Here is a 26,107-nt window from a genome sequence, read left to right as displayed (position 1 = left end):
AGGTCACTATTATAACACTTTCTAAAAAGATAAGTCTTCAGGTTTTTCTTGAAAGCTGCCACATTATTGCTATTCTTGACATCGAGTGGAAGGTCGTTAAAGAGTCTCGGTGCAGCATAACTGAACGTTCTTCCTCCTATTGCATGATTCACACTAATTTCGAATAGTCTATGTGGGTCATCGGCATGTCTAACTCTTACAGCGGCGCTGGTAGCTTCAGGGTAGGGGACCAAGCAATCACGAAGATATTTAGGCTTATCACTTGTAAGTGCTTTGTGAGTCAACAAGCAAATTTTAAATTCAATTCTAGCCTTAACAGGTAACCAATGTAGATCGATCAGTGCAGGAGTTATTCTCTCCCGAAATTTAATGCCTTTTATCAGTCTAGCCGCCCGGTTTTGCACATTTTGAAGCTTTCTTAGTAGTGTATTGGGCAATTTGTAGTACAGAGAATTGCAATAATCAAGCCTTGATATTACATGACTCATCACTAAAATTTTTGTACTGCCCTCTGTTAAATATTTTCTAATAAATGCTATGTTTCTCAGGTGATAGTTACACACTTTCACTGTGTTCACAATTTGGTCCTTCATTGACAAATTACAGTCTATTAGTACACCCAAATTTTTCACAACAGGCACAATCCCAACATCAGCATCACCAATTTTTATACTTTGAATTAACTGGTAATTCTTCAAAGCCACCTTTGTGCCAAAGAACATACATTCTGTTTTATCATCATTTAATTTGAGCTTTTTCCTCTGCATCCATGTTTTTATTTCAGTCATTATCTCATCAATTTTCTTCTCTGTATCTTGTGTTGTTGAAATTGAGAGGTAAAACTGAGTATCATCTGCATATAGTTTAAAACCCACTTTTTGTTTTTTCAAGATGTGTGATAGCTCGATAGTATATATGTTAAACAAGATAGGGCCCAGAACACTACCCTGTGGTACACCCTTCATAAGAATTCTCTCATTGGATCGGTTTCTAGAAACTTCTACAATAGTCTTCCTGTTCACTAAGTAACTTCGCAAAAATTTCAGTGCTTCCTCAGTCACTCCAATAGACTTTAAGTCGTCAAGTAAGTACTCGTGCACAACAGTGTCAAAAGCAGCACTAAGATCTAACATAATTAAAATTCCACACTTTCCCCCATCAAGAAGACCTATCATATCATTCATTATTGAGCACAAAGTAGTTTCTGTAGAATGATTAGCTCTGTAGGCCGATTGATTTTCTGGGAATACCTCTAACTCGTCAATATGCGCCCATAATTGCTCACTTATGACTTTTTCAATAAGCTTTGACATGAAGGATAAATTTGAAATGGGCTTATATGAATTTAGCTCGTTTACACCACCTTTCCCTTTGTAAATTGATTTGATCAACGCAGTTTTTTCACAGCTAGGAAAACAGGATTGTGATATACTTAGGTTAATTATGTTCAGGTAAATATTATATACAACTTGCTTGTTTGGAGCTTCACTTATTGAACTGTTTGGGAAAGGGTCGTTTCCACAATATGTATTCTTCATCTCTCTCATAACCTTTAAAAAGTCGCACATATTTATTTCCTTAAATTTTATTAACTTCTTTCCCTCCTTCAATGGCATAGCTGACTGTCCTTCCAAGTGATTTTGGGGGAAGCCTCTATATATTTTATCATTTTTTTCACTAAAGAATATAGCAAAACTCTCTGCACAAACATTGTCAGGCAAGACATATTTTTTCTTTAATCCCATCAAATCATCAAGGTTTTTGTGAAAGTCCTTCATGTTATAGCATAGCTCGTAATAATAATAATAATAATAATAATAATAATAATAATAATAATAATAATAATAATAATAATAATAATAATAATAATAATAATAATAATAATAGGTAAAGTTAAAAGAGAATAGAAGTGAAAGTAAACAAATCGATGGTAAAACTCGAAGAAGAAGAAGAAGAAGACTACACAATGCACCTGTCAACTGATGGCTCCTTTATGTAAACAAACGAAAGAAAAAAAAAAGCTGCAATGTATTATCAGGCATAAATAAGCAACTCGTCCAAGTAACTACACCAATCATACTCCTCTGTGCAAGGTAATGACTGACGTCATCATATTTGTTAAGTATTTAATTGTTTATTTCATGTTTTAATGATATAATTAGACTCCTTTATTGTATAGGTTAATTAACTTATCCTTACCTATAATGGTTAATAATGATTATCCTTACTTTCTCGAAAGATATATAAACTTTATGGTTGAAAGACTGTTAAATTTGGTTTTATTTTAAATTTCTGGCTATTATTGACCATTTTATTTTTATTTGGGGTTGTATGTATGATAGCGGCCACCTATATATATTATTATGGTTAACTTAGAATACGGCAGTGTAAGGGGGGTCGAAGGGGTCGTTAGCCCCCTGATATGTAAGTAGGTAAAGGGGTGTATGTATGATAGCGGCCACCTGCGTGTACGCTTACGGCTAACTTAAAATATGGCAGTGTAAGTGGGGGTCGCAGGGGGCGTTAACCCCCCCCCCCCCCTGTTAGGTTGAAGGTAAGGACACAGCTTGTAGGTTAGGTTAGGGGGGAAAGTTGAGGTTAATTGATGTCCATCTTTAACCCACAAGGGAGGAACTGTCCGCTGATGTACAAAGGCTCCTAGGTAAGAAAACGGCTCATAGATTAGGTTAAGGGGGAAAGTTTAAGTTAGTTGATGTCCATCTTTAATCAATGCTTGAGGAAGGAACTGGCCGCTGATATACAAAGGCTCTGACCAGGTGTAAAATTTCAAATAGGACTGAAAAAAAAAAACATTTCACAAGGAAAATAAGTAGCGTTTGGATGTCAGTGGCCAGTTCCTCCAGCGAGCATTAAATATGGACACCAACTAAATTAAACTTTCCCCCCTAACCTAACCTGCAAGCCGTGTCCTTACCTACTTACGTAACGGGGGTGTTGCTAATTCCCCCTGCTAACCCCCCTTACGCTGCTGTATTCTTAGTCAGCCGTCATCATACATACAGGTGGCCGCTATAGTACATACACCCCAAATTTCAAAACTTATGACTGAAAAAATCACATTTTATAAGGAAAATAATCTAAATACCCACCTAACTTAAGGTTCCTCACCTAACCTAACCTAGGAGACGTATCCTTACCTACCTGGGCCATAGAGGTATTCCCCATGCAATCCTTCCTAGTCTTGTGTATCGTTTGCATACCCCAAGACTAAGTCTCTACCCTGTGTTTGCTTCCAACCAGCTTCATTCCTAACAAAATAACGCTAAATTATAACAGTACTGTATTTCGTTAACCCTTTTACCCCCAAAGGACGTACTGGTACGTTTCACAAAACTCATCCCTTTACCCCCATGGACGTACCGTTACGTCCTTGCAAAAAACTGCTATTTACATTTTTTTTTTTTTGCATATTTTTGATAATATTTTGAAAAACTTCAGGCATTTTCCAAGAGAATGAGACCAACCTGACCTCTCTATGACAAAAATTAAGGCTGTTAGAGCAATTTAAAAAAAAATATACTGCAAAATGTGCTTGAAAAAAAATAACCCCTGGGGGTTAAGGGTTGGAAAGTTCCAAATAGGGTTAATCTTAAAACTAGCTTCGTATTTCAGACCAAGGTAAACAACATTTTCACCAGAAAGAAAATCGATTTGATAAAAAATAAGAAAGTTTATGCCTGTCTCAACGAACTACAGTCACCCCCATAGAAAATTAGAAGTTTTCCTAACCTCTCTTTTGGCACCTAAACTTGATTAAATGTATTAAACTTTTGTGACTGATGTATACTAGCAAAGAATTTCTCGTTCACAGACCCTTGGCAATTGGGCATGTAGGTAGGCACCTGGGCAGCATGTCAACAAGACAGAGTTGTCTAGGAGCCGGTTTGTAGCCTGGTACAGAAAAAATAATATCAGTTGTATCAATAAGCATATGGAAATAAATACAGTACAAAGAAACTTTAAGAGCAGATACAATATTCTGGTACAGCCATACATACCATTGTTTGTGTTGAACTTCCAAAGAGTAAAATAAAGATTCCAGAATTTTTTTTCTTTCAAATACATAAAACCATTGCAGTACAGAACAGTATATGAAATTGGTGGGCATAGTTGAAAATGAGAATATTTAAAGAATGTGTTACCAGGATTTAGTGTTGATGGCTGGAATTTGTAGGAGTTTTAGACCAGGAATTATTTTTATAGAAGATTTTAATTGATTTAAGTTTTTCCTGTGATAAAGTACAGAATGTTTTCAGAGCTATGAAGTTAAGAAAACAAATTAGGTAAACAGTAACCTTTATTAATTGTTAGTTGCTGTTTCTTTTACTGCACTATGGTAACCAGTTTTATTTTTTTTTCAGGTATTTAAGGCAAAATGATTTGTCAGGATAATGACAGTTTATGTTCGTTACTAGTAAATATAACTTCGGCAACAAGCAATTTTATAGGTAAGTTTCTACTTAATTTTCATCCAATTTTCATCCAACGTACTGATCAGACTTTAGTAGTACAGAATTATTCATCTATGTATACAGGTACCATTGTTAGTACCAATATTCAGAAATTTGGAATTTCATATGATATTGTTTGCATAATTTTATAAAAAGATTCCTTGCAGCTGATATAAGATGCTTTTTATAAACACTTTTATCAATGGAGTTAGGTATCCTGTTGCTTGAAAATATTCATACATGAATATAAATACTATAAAGCGATTTTGACAAAGGAAAAATCTATTTCTGGGGAGATACCTGTGACGCCCGGTGAAAAGAGTCCTTCCTTACACTTCTCTGATATAAATACTTCCAAATATACCAGAGAAATTAAAGTATGGAATGCAGAGGTTACTACCCTCGCGCGAACACCTTGTGGGCGTCGTTTATAAAGCAGGGGCGTGTGAAAACCACTATTCACAGTATCAGAAAAGTGTAAGAAAGGACTCTTTTCACCGGGCGTCACAGGTCGACCCAGAAGTGCTCTTATTTTACAAGTTTTTAAAGCTCTCTACTGCTATATTGGACTAACCCATCGTAGATATTTAGTGTTAATTTTGTTGTGAATGACCCCTCGGAGCTTGTTAGTCTGTTCATATGTTTGACTTGGGATAACCTTTCATTTGTTCCTATGTCTTTACTGTATAAACATTTTATCCTTTGAAATATGATATGTCTTTGGCAGAGCTGAAATCCCCATTGAAGTTATTAATGATATTGTCGATATCAAGTGGCGAGTGTTGGTAAGTAGCCCTGCCGACTCTACCGTCAAAGACACTTCACTTTTGTCTTCGGCTGCAACAAGTACAGTCATACTGTTGCACTCTATCCAAAAAGTTTGTTCTTATATGAATACAATTTCCTTTAATAGGAGTATGCTTTCAGCCTAGCTGGATTCGGCTCTTAAAACTTTTAACAAGGTGGTGGGATTTACTGCCAGGTGGCAAGGAAGCACTATCCACCTGACAGGCCACTGAGATCTCACTTTGCATCCAGATGTAGGATAGTATAAACGTACTACTGGTACTCTCAACTAACTGTTTTAATCTTTTAGATAATTGGGTAGAAGATAATTTTGTGCGAGGGTTTGAAGGAAGAACAAAGATTTTGCAGTATCCTGATAATTGTAGCTGAATGTCAGTTTCCTTCTTGTTCTCGTTAGACAGATTTTCTTTTGGCTGTCTGTTCCCTCACTTTATTGTGCTAGTGATGATAACGACGACACCGTAATCCTCAGGAGGTTGGTTATTCTTGGTGTCGATGTGCTATGTGAGAGGTACAGTAGTTTCTGCTGCTGAGTGTGAAGCAGAATGTTGCTGCTCTTTTTTCCCTTAGTGTCTTCCCACTCTCAGTATGGCACTAAGGACGTTCATCTGGGTGTGCTGTCTCTTCCCATGATCACTTCCAAATGAGAAGTATTGAAGACGTAACAATCAAATAATGTTTGATTCAATGATAGTTCCTAAACAGGAAATTGAGTAGACTTGATGATGGAGTCTAGAGAGTGATATACTGTACATATATGACTGCTATGGGGTGCTGCAAGGGTAATAATAGATTAGAGACACATCACAAGTTTGAGGTTAAGAAAAGGATGATAGACTTAAATCACAGCTATAGTCTGTTTCATCCTAGCTGGCAACTGGAGCTGAACCACTGTTTGAAAACTTGTCACTGAGTGGCTGTTGGTTCAGGCATCTTCCCCTCCCGCTGACCGACGACGAAGCAAAACATTGCATATGTCCGCGGTACATGATGTTCATTTTTGCTTTATACCTCACTTAGTTTGTGTAATATCTACCTGGTTTTTTTGTCACTCACAGATTAAAGGTAGATAATGAGTATTACATTGAAAAAAATATCCATATCTTGAAAAATATAAGAAAAAATATGAGTTGAAGTGAAATGAGCACTGAAATAACTTTATACAACTTTTTTTATATGCTGTTTTTTTTTTACCTACAAATGTTATGCAAATGTGAATAAAAATAGGTGGATTTTGTAGAAAAATCCTTTTGAATGACACGAACCTAAAAAAAATAATGCAAGGAAGGAGAATAATGGTGAAATATTTGGCTTCATACCACAATATTGTTGCAAATATAGTTTCTCCAAACAACAGGAGTACCATTATTTCATGAACGAATATATAATTTTTAAACTTACCGCCGTAAGAGATTACACGTCTGGTGCGGAGCTGTACTCCTGGTGTTGACTACCACACACTTTTCAAGGGGGGATATGTAATGGAGAGCTGAATACTAACACAAGTAATTTTAAAATCATAATAACACTCAAACTAATCTAGTAGATTTTTCAATATTAAACTTACCCGATGATCATATAGCTGTCAGCTCTGCTGCCCGACAGAAAAAAACCTACGGGCGGAATACGCCAGCGATCGCTATACAGGTGGGGGTGTACATCAACAGCGCCATCTGTCGAGCAGGTACTCAAGTACTCGATGTCAACACAGAACCAATTTTCTCTCTGTCGTGCCACCGGCAAGACCTACTGAATACGCTCTTGTTTTCTGGATTGATTTTCACGTTATTTGGTGAAGTATTCATTTCTGGTTATTAGCTATCGCTGTGCAGAAGTTATCTTCAATACTTCCTTGCATTCTTTTTTGGATTTTGGATTATTTGTTGACGACTTGGATAGATTTTGAATTTCCCCCTTTGACTAATTCAAGATGTCTGACCCTTCTCAAGTCCCCAAGTACAGGAAATGTAGCGCTAGGGACTGTTCAAGGCGTCTTCCGAAGGCCTCTATCGATCCGCACACCGTTTGTTCCAATTGTAGGGGTAAAGCCTGTCAATTGGAAGATCGATGTGAGGAATGCGCTGGGCTTTCGGAATTCGGGTTTCAAGAATTCCTGAAATATGCACGTAGGCTAGAGAAGGATAGGATGAGGAGGAGTTCGTCTCGCTCAATTGATTTTTCCTCTCCCCATGCCCCTCAACCTATTCCTTCCCCTGTAGTGGTTGCACCCGACCCCCCTGCTAGCTCTCATCAACCTTCAATGGCAGATATGATGCGTGCCATTCAGGCTCTAGGTGAGAGAGTCGAGTCATTGGCGAATGACCGCAATCAACTCATGGCTGACGTCAGAGAGTTGAAAGGTAAAAGTGCAGTGGGAAGTGAAGTGAGTGTCAGTGCAGTGAAAAGTGTCAGTGTTACGCATGAGGGTGCGTCTGTTCGTGCCTGTCGTCCTCCCAGTCCGGGACCTCTTGCAAGCTCCCAAGCCCAGGGGAGAAGCAATGTCGTACGACCAAAGGGTTCGACAGGCTTTAATCAGCGTACAGACGTACCCTCCGTGGTTTTGGACGTATCTTACCTAGATCGTCCCACCCACAAGAAGACGAGTGAGCCCATTCATTCCTCGTCTGCGGAAGAGGTTTCTCGACAGAAACGATGGACCAAGGTCTCACGGCCTCTTAAACGTAAGGTCCCTTCCGAGCTAGTCCAACGGCCCAGGTGTAGCCACTGGGTCAGTTCGGACTCGCTGCAGTCCTCCTCCGACTGCACACCTCCTAAGAGAGGCAAAGTGGTACCGCAACAGGCAGTAACTCCGTCTGTTGCTGCACCCGCTGTTTTAGACCCTCAGTCACAACGGACAGTAACTCCGTCTGTTGCCGCTTTTGTAGACCCTAAGTGGTCTTTACTGCAGTCTATGCAGACTCAGTTAGCTGCGGTTATGCAGGAGTTTCGTGCGGAGAAGGTTGACGCTGCACCCGTTAGCCTACAACCTGCCACGGTTGTGCGCCCAGCAGAATCTGAGGCTGCCTGCTCCCACACTCCGGCTGCGGAGAAGGTTGACGCTGCACCCGTTAACCTACAACCTGCCACGGTTGTGCGCCCAGCAGACGCTGAGGCTGCCTGCTCCCACACTCCGGCTGTGAGAGCTCCTCCACCCATGCGCAGTCGACCCTGCCAGACGCATGCTGACGTTCACAGACGCACGGAACCCTCCGTTGCCGTGCGTAAGCTACCACAACAACAGGAGGGTGGAGCTAGGCTGCCGTGTTTTGACGCGGTGCGTCAGCCTCCGCTACCCACGGTGGTCTCCGCTATCCTTCCACAGTCGGGAGTAGACTCTTTGCGCACCCACTCAGCTTTGGTTGTTGCCAGTTCTCAGACTGACCAACAGTGGCATGATGTTGGGTCCAGTGCAGCCACGCATGCACCCGTGCTGCCGGACTCAGCCGTCCAGCCCACTCCGTTGCCTCTTCCTCCTCAACATTCAGACGATGGTATCTCTGATGATGACGAAGCTGCACATCTTGACGACCAACACTCGGACATCGAAGAACCCAAGACTACGCCTCCCTCCTTAGACTTTAGGAAAGTGCTTGCGCTGTTCAAGGATTTATATCCGGACCAGTTTGTGTCTGCAGCACCACGCTCGCCTCCCTCTGAGTTCGCTTTAGGCATGCAGTCAGCAGCACCTGCCTTTACGAAGCTCGTGCTCGCTCGCTCGTCCAAGAGAGCTTTAAGGGTACTGGGAGAATGGCTGCAGTCCAAGAAGCAACTTGGGAAGACATCCTTCATGTTTCCCCCGGTCAAGCTTGCTTCCAGATCTAGCGTCTGGTATGCCACGGGAGAAGTTCTCGGCTTGGGAGTTCCTGCCTCTGCCCAGGGCGACTTCTCAAGTCTGGTAGACTCTCCCCGCAGGCTGGCTATGAGACGCTCCAAGATTTGCTGGACTCCTTCGGATATGGACCATCTTATGAAGGGAGTTTTCCGCGCATTCGAGGTCTTTAACTTCTTGGACTGGTGTTTGGGAGCGTTGAGCAGGAAGACCTCCCCTTCTGATAAGGAAACTTCCATGCTCATCATGTCCTGCATGGACAAAGCCATACGGGATGGTTCTAGTGAGCTTGCGGCTTCTTTCGTGTCTGGGGTTCTCAAGAAGCGAGATCACCTTTGCTCCTTCTTGTCAGCTGGAGTCACCCCATGTCAAAAGTCGGAGCTTATGTTTGCTCCACTCTCGAAGTGTCTCTTCCCTGAAGAGTTGATTAAGGAGATTGCTGCCTCCTTGATCCAGAAAGACACACATGACTTGGTGGCGTCTTCTGCACGCAAAACCACCCCTTTGCCCTCCGTACCTAGACCCAGGATGGACACTCCAGCGTCAAGGTTCATTCCGCCCTTTCGTGGCAGAGCCTCCAGCAGAGGAGGTACTCGTGCCGGAAGTCAACGTGGGAGTAAGAAGAAGGGTTCCAAGTCCTCTAGAGGCAGAGTCTGACTGCCACCTTCTTCAGACAGCAGTGGGAGCCAGGCTCAAGAACTACTGGCAGGCCTGGGAGAACAGGGGCGCAGACGCACAGTCTGTGAAGTTACTCAGGGAGGGGCACAAGATTCCATTCTTACGCAAGCCCCCTCTAGCAACAACTCCCATCGACCTCTCTCCCAGGTACAGAGAGGAGGACAAGAGACTAGCTTTACAGCAAGAGGTGTCTCTCTTACTACAAAAGGGAGCGGTAGTCATAGTCCGGGACCATCAATCCCCGGGCTTCTACAACTGCCTCTTCTTAGTGCCGAAGAAGACAGGAGGGTGGAGACCGGTGCTAGACGTCAGTTCTCTGAATGTCTTTGTCACAGAGCAGACGTTCACCATGGAGACGACAAAGTCGGTTCTAGCATCGGTCAGGAAGGAAGACTGGATGGTCTCGTTAGACCTAAAGGACGCTTACTTTCACGTCCCCATCCACCCAGATTCCCAACCTTTTCTAAGGTTTGTTTTCGGGAAGGTTGTCTACCAGTTCCAAGCCCTGTGCTTTGGCCTAAGCACGGCACCTCTAGTTTTTACCAAACTGATGAGGAATATTGCCAAATTCCTGCATTTAGCAAACATTAGAGCCTCCCTCTATTTGGACGACTGGCTTTTAAGAGCTGCGTCAAGTCGTCGCTGTCTGGAGAATCTACAGTGGACTCTAGATCTGACCAAGGAATTGGGTCTCCTGGTCAATATAGAAAAGTCCCAACTCGTCCCATCCCAAACTATAGTATACCTAGGAATGGAGATTCAGAGTCAAGCTTTTCGGGCTTTTCCGTCGGCCCCCAGAATCAGTCAAGCCCAAGAATGCATCCAGTCCATGCTGAAGAAGGACCGATGTTCAGTCAGACAGTGGATGAGTCTGATAGGGACGCTTTCATCACTGGACCAGTTCATCGCGTTAGGGAGACTCCACCTCCGCCCCCTTCAATTTCACTTAGCTGCTCACTGGAGAAAGGACAAGACGCTAGAAGCGGTCTCGGTTCCTATTTCCGAGAAGATGAAGTCGTCACTGACTTGGTGGAAGAACAACATTCTCCTCAGGGAGGGTCTGCCACTGGCTGTTCAGACCCCCGACCACCTTCTCTTCTCGGACGCATCGGACACGGGCTGGGGTGCGACGTTGGACGGTCGGGAAAGCTCGGGCACGTGGAATGCGGTTCAAAGCGAGTTACACATCAACTGCAAGGAGCTACTGGCAGTTCATCTGGCCTTGAGAAGCTTCAAGTCCCTCCTTCTAGGCAAGGTGGTGGAGGTGAACTCCGACAACACCACAGCCCTGGCGTACATCTCCAAGCAAGGAGGGACTCATTCGAGGATGTTGTACGAGATCGCAAGGGACCTCCTCACCTGGTCAAGAGATCGAAACATATCCCTTGTAACGAGGTTCATTCAAGGCGACATGAATGTCATGGCAGACCGCCTCAGCCGGAAGGGTCAAATCATCCCAACAGAGTGGACCCTTCACAAGAATGTATGCAACAAACTATGGGCATTGTGGGGCCAACCCACCATAGATCTGTTCGCAACCTCGATGACCAAGAGGCTCCCAATTTATTGTTCACCGATTCTGGACCCAGCAGCAGTTCACATAGATGCCTTTCTTCTGGATTGGTCCCATCTAGACCTTTATGCGTTCCCCCCGTTCAAGATTGTCAACAGAGTTCTGCAGAAGTTCGCCTCTCACGAAGGGACAAGGTTGACGTTGGTTGCTCCCCTCTGGCCCGCGAGAGAATGGTTCACCGAGGTACTGCAATGGCTAGTAGACGTTCCCAGAACACTTCCTCTAAGAGTGGACCTTCTGCGTCAGCCGCATGTAAAGAAGGTACACCCAAGCCTCCACGCTCTTCGTCTGACTGCCTTCAGACTATCGAAAGACTCTCGAGAGCTAGAGGCTTTTCGAAGGAGGCAGCCAGAGCGATTGCTAGAGCTAGGAGGACATCCACTCTCAAAGTCTACCAGTCGAAGTGGGAAGTCTTCCGAAGCTGGTGCAAGTCCAAATCAGTATCCTCAACCAGTACCTCTGTAACTCAGATAGCTGACTTCCTTTTATACCTAAGGAAGGAAAGATCCCTTTCAGCTCCCACGATCAAGGGTTACAGAAGCATGTTGGCAGCAATCTTCCGTCACAGAGGCTTAGATCTTTCCAACAACAAAGATCTACAGGACCTCCTTAAGTCTTTTGAGACCTCGAAGGAGCGTCGGTTGGCCACACCAGGTTGGAACTTAGACGTGGTACTAAGGTTCCTTATGTCAGCAAGGTTCGAACCACTTCAATCAGCCTCTTTTAAAGATCTCACGTTGAAAACTCTTTTCCTCGTCTGCTTAGCAACAGCTAAAAGAGTCAGTGAGATACACGCCTTCAGCAGGAACATTGGATTTACATCTGAAACGGCTACATGTTCCTTACAGCTTGGTTTCTTAGCCAAAAACGAACTTCCTTCTCGTCCTTGGCCCTAATCGTTCGATATTCCAAGCCTTGCCAATTTGGTTGGAAATGAACAAGAAAGAGTACTATGCCCGGTAAGAGCTCTTAAGTACTATTTGAAACGGACTAAGCCATTACGTGGTCAATCAGAAGCTTTATGGTGCGCCATTAAGAAACCTTCTTTACCAATGTCGAAGAATGCAGTTTCTTATTATATCAGACTTTTAATTCGAGAAGCTCATTCCCATCTGAATGAGGAGGACCATGCTTTGCTGAAGGTAAGGACACATGAAGTTAGAGCTGTCGCAACTTCAGTGGCCTTCAAACAAAACAGATCTCTGCAGAGTGTAATGGATGCAACCTATTGGAGAAGCAAGTCAGTGTTCGCATCATTTTACCTTAAAGATGTCCAGTCTCTTTACGAGAACTGCTACACCCTGGGACCATTCGTAGCAGCGAGTGCAGTAGTGGGTGAGGGCTCAGCCACTACATTCCCATAATCCCATAACCTTTTTTAATCTTTCTCTTGAAATGCTTTTTATTGTTGTTCTTTGGGTTGTCCGGAAGGCTAAGAAGCCTTTCGCATCCTGGTTGATTTGGCGGGTGGTCAAATTCTTTCTTGAGAAGCGCCTAGATTAGAGGTTTTGATGAGGTCCTTTAGTATGGGTTGCAGCCCTTCATACTTCAGCTCCTAGGAGTCGCTCAGCATCCTGTGAGGATCGCGAGGCTCAGTAAGGAAGACGTACTTAAAAAGGCAGAGTAATTGTTCAAGTCGACTTCCTTACCAGGTACTTATTAATTTTATGTTTGTTATTTTGAATAACTGCTAAAATGAAATACGGAATACTTAGCTCTTAATGTTAACATATATGCTGGTCTCTACCCACCCCCCTGGGTGTGAATCAGCTATATGATCATCGGGTAAGTTTAATATTGAAAAATGTTATTTTCATTAGTAAAATAAATTTTTGAATATACTTACCCGATGATCATAAATTAAAGGACCCACCCTTCCTCCCCAATAGAGACCCAGTGGACCGAGGAGAAAATTGGTTCTGTGTTGACATCGAGTACTTGAGTACCTGCTCGACAGATGGCGCTGTTGATGTACACCCCCACCTGTATAGCGATCGCTGGCGTATTCCGCCCGTAGGTTTTTTTCTGTCGGGCAGCAGAGCTGACAGCTATATGATCATCGGGTAAGTATATTCAAAAATTTATTTTACTAATGAAAATAACATTTTATCTTATAAAAGTAATCAATGTTCTTTGTTTGCATTGATCATAGAATGGTTTGTTTTACCTTTCGAAAAGCTAAAAACCTTTCTTTAGTATTGTATCAAAACTCCTTACCAAGCCGTGTAGTTTGGGATTAAGGATACAGTATTTATCTTTGATAATTATCGTTAAGTTTATATATACAGCTGATTTTTGTCAGTCATTCTTCCTTTTCTGCCCATTTCACAATCACTAACTTCACTTCCATGGTAATGTCTTTCCTTTTTTATATGCAAAGCAATCATTGCCTGCCTCACGCATAGGAACCATGATGAAGTGCAAAAAGTTGCAGGAAGAAATAATCAGGAAAACACAGGCGCAACGACCATCCAGGTTGGCTTACTCACAGAGGTAACTAAAGGCCATAACAGCACAGAAATGGCAGCTGAGTGATGCTTAGATGCTGTTTTTTCCACTCGGGCACCACATTGCTCCATATTCTTCTTCCACTAGAACGTGCTGTTGATCCGCTGCACTCGCGCGAACTAGTCTTTCCGTTCATAACAACAATGCAAGCGACAAAGGTTGAAACACATTTTCTTAATAGATTATGGGAGATGCGTTGTATCAACGAAACATCGTAAGAAGAGACCGTTGTAAACTGAGAACCTACAGTACAGTACTGTGTTTATAGCTCCACGACAACTTTGATTATATGAAATATATATTACTATGAATATGGTTAATGTTCCTCTCATGGGGCCATCTATCGCAACGATTAGGTGTCACAGGGCACTTGGATTAAGGAGAGGGGAGGGGGAGGGGGAGAAGGAAAACCTATTTTTTTATAACTAGAGGTGTTGATAGAATGATGATTACCAGGTCAATATTGAAATAATATATTTCATTATTAGAATTCTGATTTTGCATTTCATGTACTATAATTTCCAATATTAAACTTACCCGATGATCATATAGCTGTCAGCTCTGCTGCCCGACAGAAAAACCTACGGGCGGAATACGCCAGCGATCGCTATACAGGTGGGGGTGTACATCAACAGCGCCATCTGTCAAGTAGGTACTCAAGTACTCGATGTCAACACAGAACCAATTTTCTCTCTGTCGTGCCACTGGCAAGACCTACTAAATACGCTGTTACTAACTGGATTTGTTTTCACAACTATTTGGTGAAGTACACTATTCCAGTTTTGAGCTTTCGCTATGCAGGGGTTTTATCTTCATTTCAAAACTTGAACTCGTTTTGGATAGATTTAATTATGGTGACAAAGAGAGTATGGACTCTTTCACTTTTAAATGGCCGACCCTTCCCTTAGACGGAAGTGTGTTTAGGTTTTTAGTAATTTTGCTTAACACGTTATAGATCTATATATTTTATATCTCTCCGCCTTTATTAGGCCTCTTCGATTAACTTTCCTTTTATTATAAACATATAAAAATAAATTTTTATGTTTTGTTTATATGCGACCTTTCCTGATAGTAGGCGGTCCTAACTTGGAACCGAAGTTAATCAACGTTGAGCCCGTTATATCGTATTTAACCTTTAAAGAATTTAAAACTTTTTAAATTTAATGTTTTATGAAAGAATTTCTTTGATAGTCTCGTACTGTTTTCAAAGATGAACTAACGTTTAGTTTTTTAGTCTACGCAGTTGTTGACGTTCAGGACGTTCAACATGCGCTCTATCGTTACGATAGAGAGAGAGTGTATCACGGTTTCACTTTGCAGTAAGAGTAAACCGATTCTGGCGTTTCGTTCATTCTTTCTTAGCTTAAATGGTTTAAATTCTAAATTAAAGGAACTTTTTATTTGGAAAACCTTTCAGTTTTTTCCTTTAGCAAATAACATGTTTTGACGATATATAATTGGGCTCTTCTCTCAGGTGCGAATCTAGAGAGAAAGAGAGAGATAGAGACGGAGGGAGAGAGAGGAGAAAAAAAAAAAAAAAAAAAAAAAAAAAAAAAAAAAAAAAAAAAAAAAACGTTTCGTTCAAGCGGGTAACGTTGTTCTCGTTTTACTCTCCTCCCTAGTCGCTGTAGGGGAAGAAGGTAAAACGTTTCTAGGGTTTTATTCTTGTTCCCAGGCTATGTGCGGTGAGAGATTGTAAACGTAGTTTATTTGAACTAGTGTTTAGTCTCTTTCCCAGCCACTAAATTCTTTATCTTTATATATGTTTTCTGTTGCATTATACGACTGTTTTCGCAATTACTACCTTTTAATGAAGGGTAGGATTGCGTGTTTCAGGTAGAAATCAGTAAAAGTTTCGATTTCAGTGAAATAAGTGCAAAACAGAAAATCAAAGTGATAAAGTGATATGCGCAAAGTGTTACAGTGTTGCGTCCGAGGGTTCGTCTGTTCGTGCCTGTCGTTCACCTAGTCCGGGACCTCTTGCAAGCTCCCAAGCCCAGGGGAGAAGTAATGTCGAACGACTTATGGGTTCGTCAGGCCTTGATCAACGAACAGACGTTTTTCCCTCCGTGGTTTCGGGCGTATCTACCCAAGATCGCCCCACCCACACAAAGACGAGAGAGCCCATTTACTTCTCGTCTGCGGAAGAGGTTTCTCGTAAGAAACCATGGACCAAGGTCTCGCAGCTTATTAAGTGCAAGGCGGTCCCTTCCGCGCAAGTCCAACGGCCCAGGTGTAGCCACTGGGTCAGTTCGGACTCGCTGCAGTCTTCCGATGACTGCACACCTCCTAAGAGAGGTAAAGCGGTACCGCAACAGGCAGTAACACCGTCTGTTGCCGCACCTGCTGCTGTAGACCCTAAGTGGTCTTTGCTACAGTCTATGCAGACACAGTTAGCATCTTTTTTGCAGGAGTATCGTGCGGAGAAGGTTGACGCTGCACCCGTTAGCCTACAACCTACCACGGTTGTGCGCCCAGCAGACGCTGTGGCTGCCTGCTCCCACACTCCAGCTGTGAGAGCTCCTCCACCCATGCGCAGTCGACCCTGCCAGACGCATGCTGACGTTCACAGACGCACGGAACCCTCCGTTGACGTGCGTGTGCTACCACAACAACAGGAGGGTGGAGTTAAGCTGCCGTGTTTTGACACGGTGCGTCAGCCTCCGCAACCCACTGTGGTTACCGCCACTCGCCCGCAGCAGACTAGTCAGTCAGGAGTTGAGGCTTCCCCACACAGCTTTGGTTGTTGCCAGCTCACAGACTGTCAAGCAGTTACATGACGTTGCCTTCTGGTCTGCTACTAATGCACCAGTGCTGTATGTCCTCACGCACCTGTTGTGGTTGACAGTTCAGTTTTTTGACAGTTCACAGACTGTCAAGCAGTTACATAACGTTGCCTTTTGGTCTGCTGCTAATGCACCAGTGCTGTATGTCCTCACGCACCTGTTGTGGTTGACAGTTCAGGTTTTGACAGTTCACAGACTGTCAAGCAGTTACATAACGTTGCCTTCTGGTCTGCTGCTAATGCACCAGTGAGACCCTCACTGAGATAACCTAGCTTTTCTCGGACAAGGTTCCTGTAGATGAGAAAGTGCTGTTCTCCCTCCTACTGATATTCCTTTGAGGACTCTGTCATTTGGAGAGGAGCCTTAAGCTGCTTAGCCTCCTATGGACTTTAATTAAATCATGATGATTTTTTAAGGATCTTCGTCCGGATCTTGTAACTGCTGCTCCTCGTTCGCCTCACGTCAGAACTTACACTAGGCCTAGCTACTTCGAAGCCGTTGTTGTTAAGCTAGTGCTCTCTCGCTCTCCTAGAGAGCGTTACGTCGGCTAGGCGACTGGTTTTTGCACCAGGAGGAGTTTTAGGGATACAGCCTTTTGATTTCCCTTCTTTTTATCTGGCTTATAGAGCGAGAGTCTGATAGGACACGAGAGAAGTTCTCAGCTTGGGAGTTGATGCCTCTGCCCAGGTAGACTTCTCAATTCTGGTAGACTCGGCCAGGCGCATAGCCAGGAGACGCTCCAGTTGTTTACAGGTCAACTTCTCAACTTTTGTCGAGCCTTTGAAGTTTTGCTGTACTATTATGTCACACATAACAAGGCTTCCAGGGATGGTAAATGGTTCCGCTTCAGTCGCTAACCCCGTCTGTTGCCACACCTGCTCCCGTAGACCCTAAATAGGCTTTGCTGCAAGACATGCAGTCCAAGCTTGTGTCCTTGATAGAGGACTTAATACGGAGAAGAACCTTCTGGCCAACAACCTTCCTACCGGTTGGTTGTGCGCCCTGTTGACGCTGAGGTATCCTACTCGCGTCCGCCAGTTGAGGTGGTTCCTCCACCGATGCGACCCAGTGTGGGTTGCCAGTCGTACGTTGACGTTAAGCGACGCTCGGAGGTGGTTGTTGACGTTCAGTGTGTCACTAGGAAGACGTTCAACAACCAGCAGAGGTGACTTGTTGTGACGCAGTCCGTCAACCTCAGCAACCCGGTAGGGTGTTGACTGCACAACCCAGACAGTCTAGACAGTTTCGGGTTGACGCTGTACTTCCTCGCGTCCCCATGGTTGTTGACAGTTCACAGACTGTGCAGCAGTACCATGATATTGCGTCCGGCTCCGTCACGCATCCACCAGTGCGACCGGATTCAGCGAGTCAGACGTTGCCCACTCCGTTGCCGTTTCCTCATCAGTTTCGGATGAGGAACCCTCTGATGAGGACGTTGCTGAACAAGACGATCAACCCCCAGCCCTGCTATCCATCCAGAAGATGCTGAAGAAGGAACGCTGCCCTGTCAGGCTGTGGATGAGTCTGGTAAGGACACTGTCATCCGTGGTTCAATTTGTGTCACTAGGAAGACTACACCTCCGTCCTCTTCTATACCATCTAGCTTTTCACTGGAAAAAGGACAAGACGCTAGAAGCGGTCTCGATCCCGGTTTCCGGAAAGATAAAGTCTGGTCTGACTTGGTGAAAGGACTATATCAACCTTAGAAAGGGTCCTCCCCTGACTGTTCAGACTCCCAACCACGTTCTCTTCTCGGACGCATCGGACGTAGGCTGGGGTGCGACATTAGACGGTAGGGAATGCTCGGGATTATGGAACTCGAGTCAAAGGACAATGCATTTCAACTGCAAGAAGCTACTGGCAGTACGTCTGACCTGGAAAAGCTTCAGGTCTCTCCTTCAAGGCAAAGTGGTGGAGGTGAACTCGGACAACACACGGCTTTGACGTACATCTCCAAGCAAGGAGGGACCTACTCTCTGACATGGTACGAGATCGCAAGGGACCTCCTCACCTGGTCAAAAGGTCTAGACTTTTCACTAGTAACGAGGTTCATCCAAGGCAACTTGAATGTCATAGCAGATTGTCTCAGTCGGAAGGGACAAATAAGTCCAACAGAATGGACCCTCCACAAGGATGTATGCAAGAGACTTTGGGCCACCTGGGGCCAGCCAACCATAGATCTCTTCGCAACCTCGATGACCAAGAGGCTCCCAATAGTTTGCTCACCTATCCCGGACCCAGCAGTAGTTCATATAGATGCCTTTCTACTAGATTGGTCACATCTAGATCTATATGCATTCCCTCCGTTCAAGATTGCCAACAAGGTACTGCAGAAGTTCGCCTCTCACGAAGGGACAAGGTTGACGCTAGTTGCTTCCCTCTGGCCCGCGAGAGAATGACTCACCGGGGTACTTCGATGGCTAGTAGACGTTCCCAGAACACTTCCCCTAAGGGTGGACCTTCTACGTCAGCCACGCGTAAAGAAGGTACACCAAGGCCTCCACGCTCTTCGTCTGACTGCCTTCAGACTATCGAAAGACTCTCGAGAGCTAGAGGCTTTTCGAAGGAGGCAACCAGAGCGTTTGCTAGAGCAAGGAGAACATCCACCCTTAGAATCTACCAATCGAAGTGGGAAATCTTCCGAAACTGGTGCAAGTCAGTATCCGTATCCTCGACCAGTACCTCTGTAACTCAAATAGCTGACTTTCTCTTATATCTGAGGAAAGAACGATCTCTTTCAGCTCCCACTATCAAGGGTTACAGAAGCATGTTGGCATCAGTCTTCCGTCACAGAGGCTTAGATCTTTCCAACAATAAAGATCTACAGGACCTCCTTAAGTCTTTTGAGACCACGAAGGAGCGTCGTTTGGTTACACCTGGTTGGAATTTAGACGTGGTACTAAGATTCCTTATGTCAGACAGGTTCGAACCGCTTCAATCAGCCTCCCTGAAAGATCTCACCTTTAAGACTCTTTTCCTGATATGCTTAACCACAGCTAAAAGAGTCAGTGAGATTCATGCCTTCAGCAAGAACATCGGATTCTCATCCGAAACGGCTACATGTTCTACAACTTGGTTTTCTAGCCAAACACGAGCTGCCTTCTCGGCCTTGACCAATATCGTTCGATATTCCAAACTTATCGTATGGTTGGAAATGAACTAGAAAGAGTATTATGTCCTGTAAGAGCTCTTAAGTTCTTTTTAAAAACCTTTACGAGGCCCGTCTGAAGCTTTATGGTGTTCAGTTAAGAATCCATCTTTGCCTATGTCAGAGAATGCTTTATCCTTTTTTATCAGACTGTTAATACGAGAAGCTCATTCCCATCTGAATGAGGAAGACCAAGCTTTGCTGAAGGTAAGGACACACGAAGTTAGAGCTGTCGCAACTTCCGTGGCCTTTAAACAAAATAGATCTCTGCTAAGTATATTCGACGCAACCTATTGGAAAAGCAAATCAGTGTTCGCGTCTTTTATCTTAAGAATGTCCAGTCTCTTTACGAGAACTGCTACACTCTGGGACCATTCGTAGCAACGAGTGCAGTAGTGGTGAGGGCTCGACCACTACAATTCCCTAATTCCATAACCTTTTTTAATCTTTCTCTTGAAATGTTTTATTATTGTTTTTGGGTTGTCCGGAAGGCTAAGAAGCCTTTCGCATCCTACTTGATTTGGCGGGTGGTCAAAGTCATTTCTTGAGAAGCGCCTAGATTAGAGGTTTTGATGAGGACCTTTAGTATGGGTTGCAACCCTTCATACTTCAGCTCCTAGGAGTCGCTCAGCATCCTATGAGGATCGCGAGGCTCAGTAAGGAAGACGTACTTAAAAAGGCAGAGTAATTGTTCAAGTCGACTTCCTTACCAGGTACTTATTTATTTTATGTTTGTTATTTTGAATAACTGCTAAAATGAAATACGGAATACTTAGCTCATAATAATGTCAACATGTAATGCTGGTCTCTACCCACCCCCCTGGGTGTGAATCAGCTATATGATCATCGGGTAAGTTTAATATTGGAAAATGTTATTTTCATTAGTAAAATAAATTTTTGAATATACTTACCCGATGATCATAAATTAAAGGACCCACCCGTCCTCCCCAATAGAGACCCAGTGGACCGAGGAGAAAATTGGTTCTGTGTTGACATCGAGTACTTGAGTACCTACTTGACAGATGGCGCTGTTGATGTACACCCCCACCTGTATAGCGATCGCTGGCGTATTCCGCCCGTAGGTTTTTCTGTCGGGCAGCAGAGCTGACAGCTATATGATCATCGGGTAAGTATATTCAAAAATTTATTTTACTAATGAAAATAACATTTTTATTGTGGTAATTTATTCATTTTGATTGAAAGAATTACTTGATATCAATTAAAAAGTAGACCAGTTATTAGTATCTACATTTGTTTTTTTATTTGGGCATAATTAACACAAGCTTTTGTAAGTTTTTTTATCTTTACTATATAATACATACATATGTATGTATGTACTGTATGTATGTATGTATGTATGTACTGTATATAATGCTCTACATTACTGTATTCTTGCTTATGATCTTTGGTCCTTTCCCTCTTGAGTTGTTGCCCAAATATCACTTTTGTCCTGTCTCTCCTCTTCATGCCACAGTTGGAGCACACTGTCCTGCCACAACTGTTTACATTCTTGTTGGCCTTACTATAGTTACTTTGCTGCTACTCCCGTTGCCTTAACAGTTCATTTGTGTAATTTTTTATCTCTAATCACTTGTAAAAATCATAAATGTGTACGTATTTGTTTCCTTGAAATGCATGAAATCCAAAGGCCAAGATGCAAGTGCATTCACACTCTTAAGAATAATGGTTGTCAGAACTTTAGCATTTCTAGTTTTTGCTGTACTATTTTGTTTCATAAAGCCTTAGAAATAATAAAAGACGCTGACATGAGAGGTGTTTTTCCAAGTTTTCATAGTAATTATTGAAGTCATTATTTCAGTCTAATTATAACTAGCTTTTTGTATTAGGAAATTACTCGTCTGCTGATGAAATGGTTGTATTTATTTTCATTCCCTTTGCCTACACATACACCGAATAGTCTGGCCTATTCTTTACGGATTCTCCTCTGTCCTCATACACCTGACAACACTGAGATTACCAAACAATTCTTCTTCACCCAAGGGGTTAACTATTGCACTGTAATTGTTCAGTGGCTACTTTCCTCTTAGCAAGGGTAGAGGAGACTCTTTCAGCTATGGTAAGCAGCTCTTCTAGGAGAAGGACACTCCAAAATCAAACCATTGTTCTCTAGTGTTGGGTAGTGCCACAGCCTCTGTACCATGGTCTTCCACTGTCTTAGGTTAGAGTTCTCTTGCTTGAGGGTACACTTGGACACACTATTCTATCTAATTTCTCTTCTTGTTTTGTTAAAGTTTTTTTATAGTTTATACAGCAAATATTTATTTTAATGTTGTTACTGTTCTTAAAATATTTTATTTTTCCTTGTTTCCTTTTCCTCACTAGGCTATTTTCTCTGTTGGGGCCCCTGGGCTTATAGCATTCTGCTTTTCCAACTAGGGTTGTAGCTTAGCAAGTAATAATGATAATAACCTTATCCTTTATACTGTATCTATCTACATAGTCAATATGTTTACAGTACTTCATTGTGCATTGAACGAAGGGTTTTGCTTCCCTTCATTGTAGTACAGGTAATCCTTTTATATTGAACAGTGAAGATGATTTTACATCTTTATTGAGGTAGTGAATTAAAGATTTAGCAGTACAGGGTACTTCATATGAGCAGAAGTGTAAATTCTGCTATGACATAACACTAGTACATATCCAATGGGTCAAAACTGCTTTTTCCTTATCCAGCTTAATGTTGACATTTCTAAAAGAATCTCTTTATCTCAATACTGTACAAAGTGTGTGTCCATGACAAGTCTGTTAATGATGGATATACAGTACTGTAGCATGGTCTTTTAACCCTTTAACCCCCAAAGGACTTACTGGTATGTTTCACAAAACCCATACCTTTACCCCCATGGACGTACCGGTACGTCCTTGCAAAAAAATGCTATAAAATTTTTTTTTTCATATTTTTGATAATTTTTTGAGAAAATTTAGGCCTTTTCCAAGAGAATGAGATCAACTTGACCTCTCTCTGACAAAAATTAAGGCTGTTAGAGCAATTTAAAAAAATATACTGCAAAATTTTCTGGGAAAAAAATAACCCCCTGGGGGTAAAAGGGTTAACAATAAATGGTGTTTTTGTCATTCTTTTCTTTTTGCGGTGACCTTCCTACTTTTTTTGGTGGAAGAGACATGGCCAGATTCATGCTCATAACTTTAATTTTTGTTAGGATATACAGGAAATCATCTTTAACCTGTTAACTTTCACCAACATGATATTACGGTTACCACTATCCACTGGGTACTGCCATCAATGGGATGTCCTCTTTAAGACTTTAAACGTGCATCCCAAGCTGTCAGTCCCATGATGATATGTTTAATCATATAGAAAGCATAGGAACATCATTTAGTAACACTCTTAGCACACAATATTTGGCAAAGTATACTGTATGGATATTCCATTGTCTTTTATATTATAAATAATGGAAGGTTTGTATTAGTTAAGGAAAAATACAAATTATCTACGAAATGGTCATTTCTCTTATGAACCGTCTTTTGAAAAGGGATATTATTTATATACAGAAAACTTTTATATAAGTCCAACATTATCAAATTCAGTTGTTGATGAAGAAACCGGGACTGTTGGCACTGTGAGGATCATGAAAAAAGACAATCCAGGGAAAAAAGTGGAACTAAACTAAAAAAGGGAGAAAAGTAGCTGAGTAGAGGAAAAAGTCAGTGGTACTGTACTGAAGTGGAAAGAGAAAAGGGATTTTGACGAAGGAAAAATCTATTTCTGGGCTCAACCTGTGTCGCTCTGTGAAATGCTCCTTAAAGCACCATTTCAAAGGTATAAATACTGCTAAATATACCAGAGAAAAAAGTTGCATGGAATGCTAGGAATATATCCAGCTCGCTCACCCCTAAAGGGTGTCGGTATTAAAACTGGGGCGAGTGATACCACTACCAGAGATCCCTTTCCAATTAGACTTCTCCCTCCTCAAAATCCCCTGTTACTACTAGGTGTCGTTCACCCCCCCCCCCCACCACCACCACTACCTAACCTTCTCCCATCATTCCTTGTTAGCACCCATGAACGTTCAGACGTGTTTTTCGTAGCTCTGTTGTTTTGTGTTTGTGAAGATGTCATGTATGTGCTCTGAGCATAATTCATGATGATTTTATGGTAAAGGTGAAATCTAGAAGGGAACAAGAAACTTATAAACTAAAAGCAGTTGCAGAATATAATGCAAATATCAGTGGTGTTGACTTGTTTGATAACTCTTGGTTCATTTTACGACCACAAGAAATACTTTAGGCTGAAAAAGTATTGTAAGAAAGTATTTTGACACTCGTTGGACACGTCTGTTCTGAATTATTATTGTTGGGAGGGTTGTAAGACATAAAGTTTATTTTTCAATATTAAACTTACCCGATAATCATGTAGCTGTCAACTCCGTTGCCCGACAGAATTCTATGGAGGGATACGCCAGCTATCACAATACTAGAAGGGGGTGTACTTACCAGCGCCACCTGTGGCCAGGTACTCAATCATTTGTTGTTGACACCTCCTCAATTATTCCTCTGTCGTGCTTCCGGCTAGACGTTCTGGGATACGCTTATGGTCTTCGAGTTTATTCATGGAATTTGGTGAAGTATTCTCTTAGATTAACGGCTGTCGCATTACTGGAATCCTTTTTATATTAGCTAGATAGCTTTTATATAAATACTGATTAACGGTTTATGAATTTTTGCTTGTTTTTGGATCACCCTTTGGCTAACTCTTTGAAACAAGATGTCTGACGTTTCGCAAGCTCCCTCCCATAGACGATGTAGGTCTTGCAATAGGCGTATTCCGAAGGCCTCGGTAGATCCTCACACCGCTTGTTCTGACTGTAGGGACAGGCCCTGTCTATTAGAAAATCGGTGTGAGGAGTGCGCCGGACTTTCGGAATTGGAATTTGTCCGTCTTTTAAAATATTCATCTAAGTTAGAGAGAGGTAGAGTTAGGAGAAGTTCTTCTCACTCTTCTATGTTTTCCTCACCTCATGATCCCCTACCTTTTCCTACCCCTGTAGTGGCTACCCCCGAACCTACTGTGTGCCCTCCGCCTGATATGTCAACTGTTTTGCGTGCTATTCAGGCTTTAGGAGATAAAGTAGAATCAGTGGTAAGTGACCATAAGTCTCTGATGGCCGAGGTTAAAGAACTGAAGGTCAAGAGTGCAGTGGGTGGAAATAGTGCCAGTGCTGTGACGAGTGCTAGTGTCTGTGCAGTGCCAAGTGCTAGTGGTGCCAGTGTGGTGCGTGAGGATTTTTCTGTGCGAGCCAGTCGTCCTCCCAGTCCGGGACCTCTTGCAAGCTCCCATGCCCAGGGGAGAAGCAATGTCGAAGGGCTTAAGGGTTCGACAGGCCTTGTTAGGCGCACAGAATTATCCTCGGTGGTTGCGGGCGTGTCTTCCTTAGACCGTCACTCCCACCTGCAGACGATTGAGCCCGTCTTCTCGTCCGCTGATCAACATGCAGGGAAGAAACGTTGGTCTCAGGTCTCGAGACCGCTTAAACGTAGAGTTCAGTCAGCGAGTGCTCAGCCAGGTTGTAGTCATTGGCTCAGCTCCGACTCGCCTCAGTCATCGGTCGACTGTACTCCGCCCAAGAGGAGTAAGGTTCTGCCTTTACAGAGCCCGACTGTGACTTTACCTCAGTCTGTTATCGTTTCTGCCGACCCCAAGTGGACCCTGCTTCAGTCCATGCAAGCTCAGCTTTCGGACTTGATGCGTGAGTGTCGGGCTGAGAGTGTTGCACCTCCTCCTCCGCCTACACTCCCTCCACCTGTTCTCGCTCCGCCTGTGCTCGCCCAGCCTGCACCTGCTCCGCCTGGTCGCAGCACCATCTGCCAGGCGTACGATGTTGAGCCACTTTCGGAGTTTGCTGTTCCCAGTGTTGTTCAGCCTCAGCCTTCTTTAAGGCAACCCTTGCTTTGGGATCAGGAGAGTTATTCCACTCTTCCTCCTCCTCCCCTTGCTGCTCCTCCAGTGGTGCAACTCTCGGTTGGGGTACAACAACCTCTCCCCTCCGTGAGTCTGTCTGCTCAACCATCGCTGCAGCGAGCTCAACCCACTAGGCAAGCTCCTCTACACCCTGGACTTGCGCCTCAGGAGCCTCAGCTTGCGAGAACTTTACCTTGTTCTGCGCAACCTCAACCTCTTCATGCTCCACTCATCTCACAGGAACAGGAACGGACTACTCCACCTCCGTCCTCCGCTCAGCTTGTGCAATCCTTGGGTTCAACTTTTGCTAGGAGTCAACCTCCTTCACCCATGCGCCTGCCTTCTGCTTCGTCTGTTGTTCAGCC

At 43.2% G+C, this 26,107-nt stretch overlaps 1 protein-coding gene across 2 annotated transcripts in view; it reads left to right on the top strand.

Annotated features, from left to right (window-relative positions):
• The first annotated feature begins 1,961 nt into the window (after positions 1-1,961).
• Positions 1,962-26,107, top strand: part of LOC137628339 (DGAT1/2-independent enzyme synthesizing storage lipids) — a 63,115-nt gene continuing 38,969 nt past the window's right edge. The window contains exons 1-2 of one of the 2 annotated variants that reach the window (XM_068359495.1): positions 1,962-2,093; positions 4,383-4,469. In XM_068359495.1, the coding sequence (XP_068215596.1) occupies positions 4,397-4,469 (73 nt within the window). In that variant the 5' untranslated portion in view covers positions 1,962-2,093; positions 4,383-4,396. The remainder of the gene's footprint in view (positions 2,094-4,382; positions 4,470-26,107) is intronic. The other variant, XM_068359496.1, reaches the window with a different exon arrangement.

The sequence above is a fragment of the Palaemon carinicauda genome, chromosome 36, assembly GCF_036898095.1.
Source record: "Palaemon carinicauda isolate YSFRI2023 chromosome 36, ASM3689809v2, whole genome shotgun sequence".
Classification (NCBI taxonomy): Eukaryota; Metazoa; Arthropoda; class Malacostraca; order Decapoda; family Palaemonidae; genus Palaemon; species Palaemon carinicauda.
Note: the sequence above shows the minus strand (reverse complement) of the source record. Positions and strands in the feature narration are given on the sequence as shown.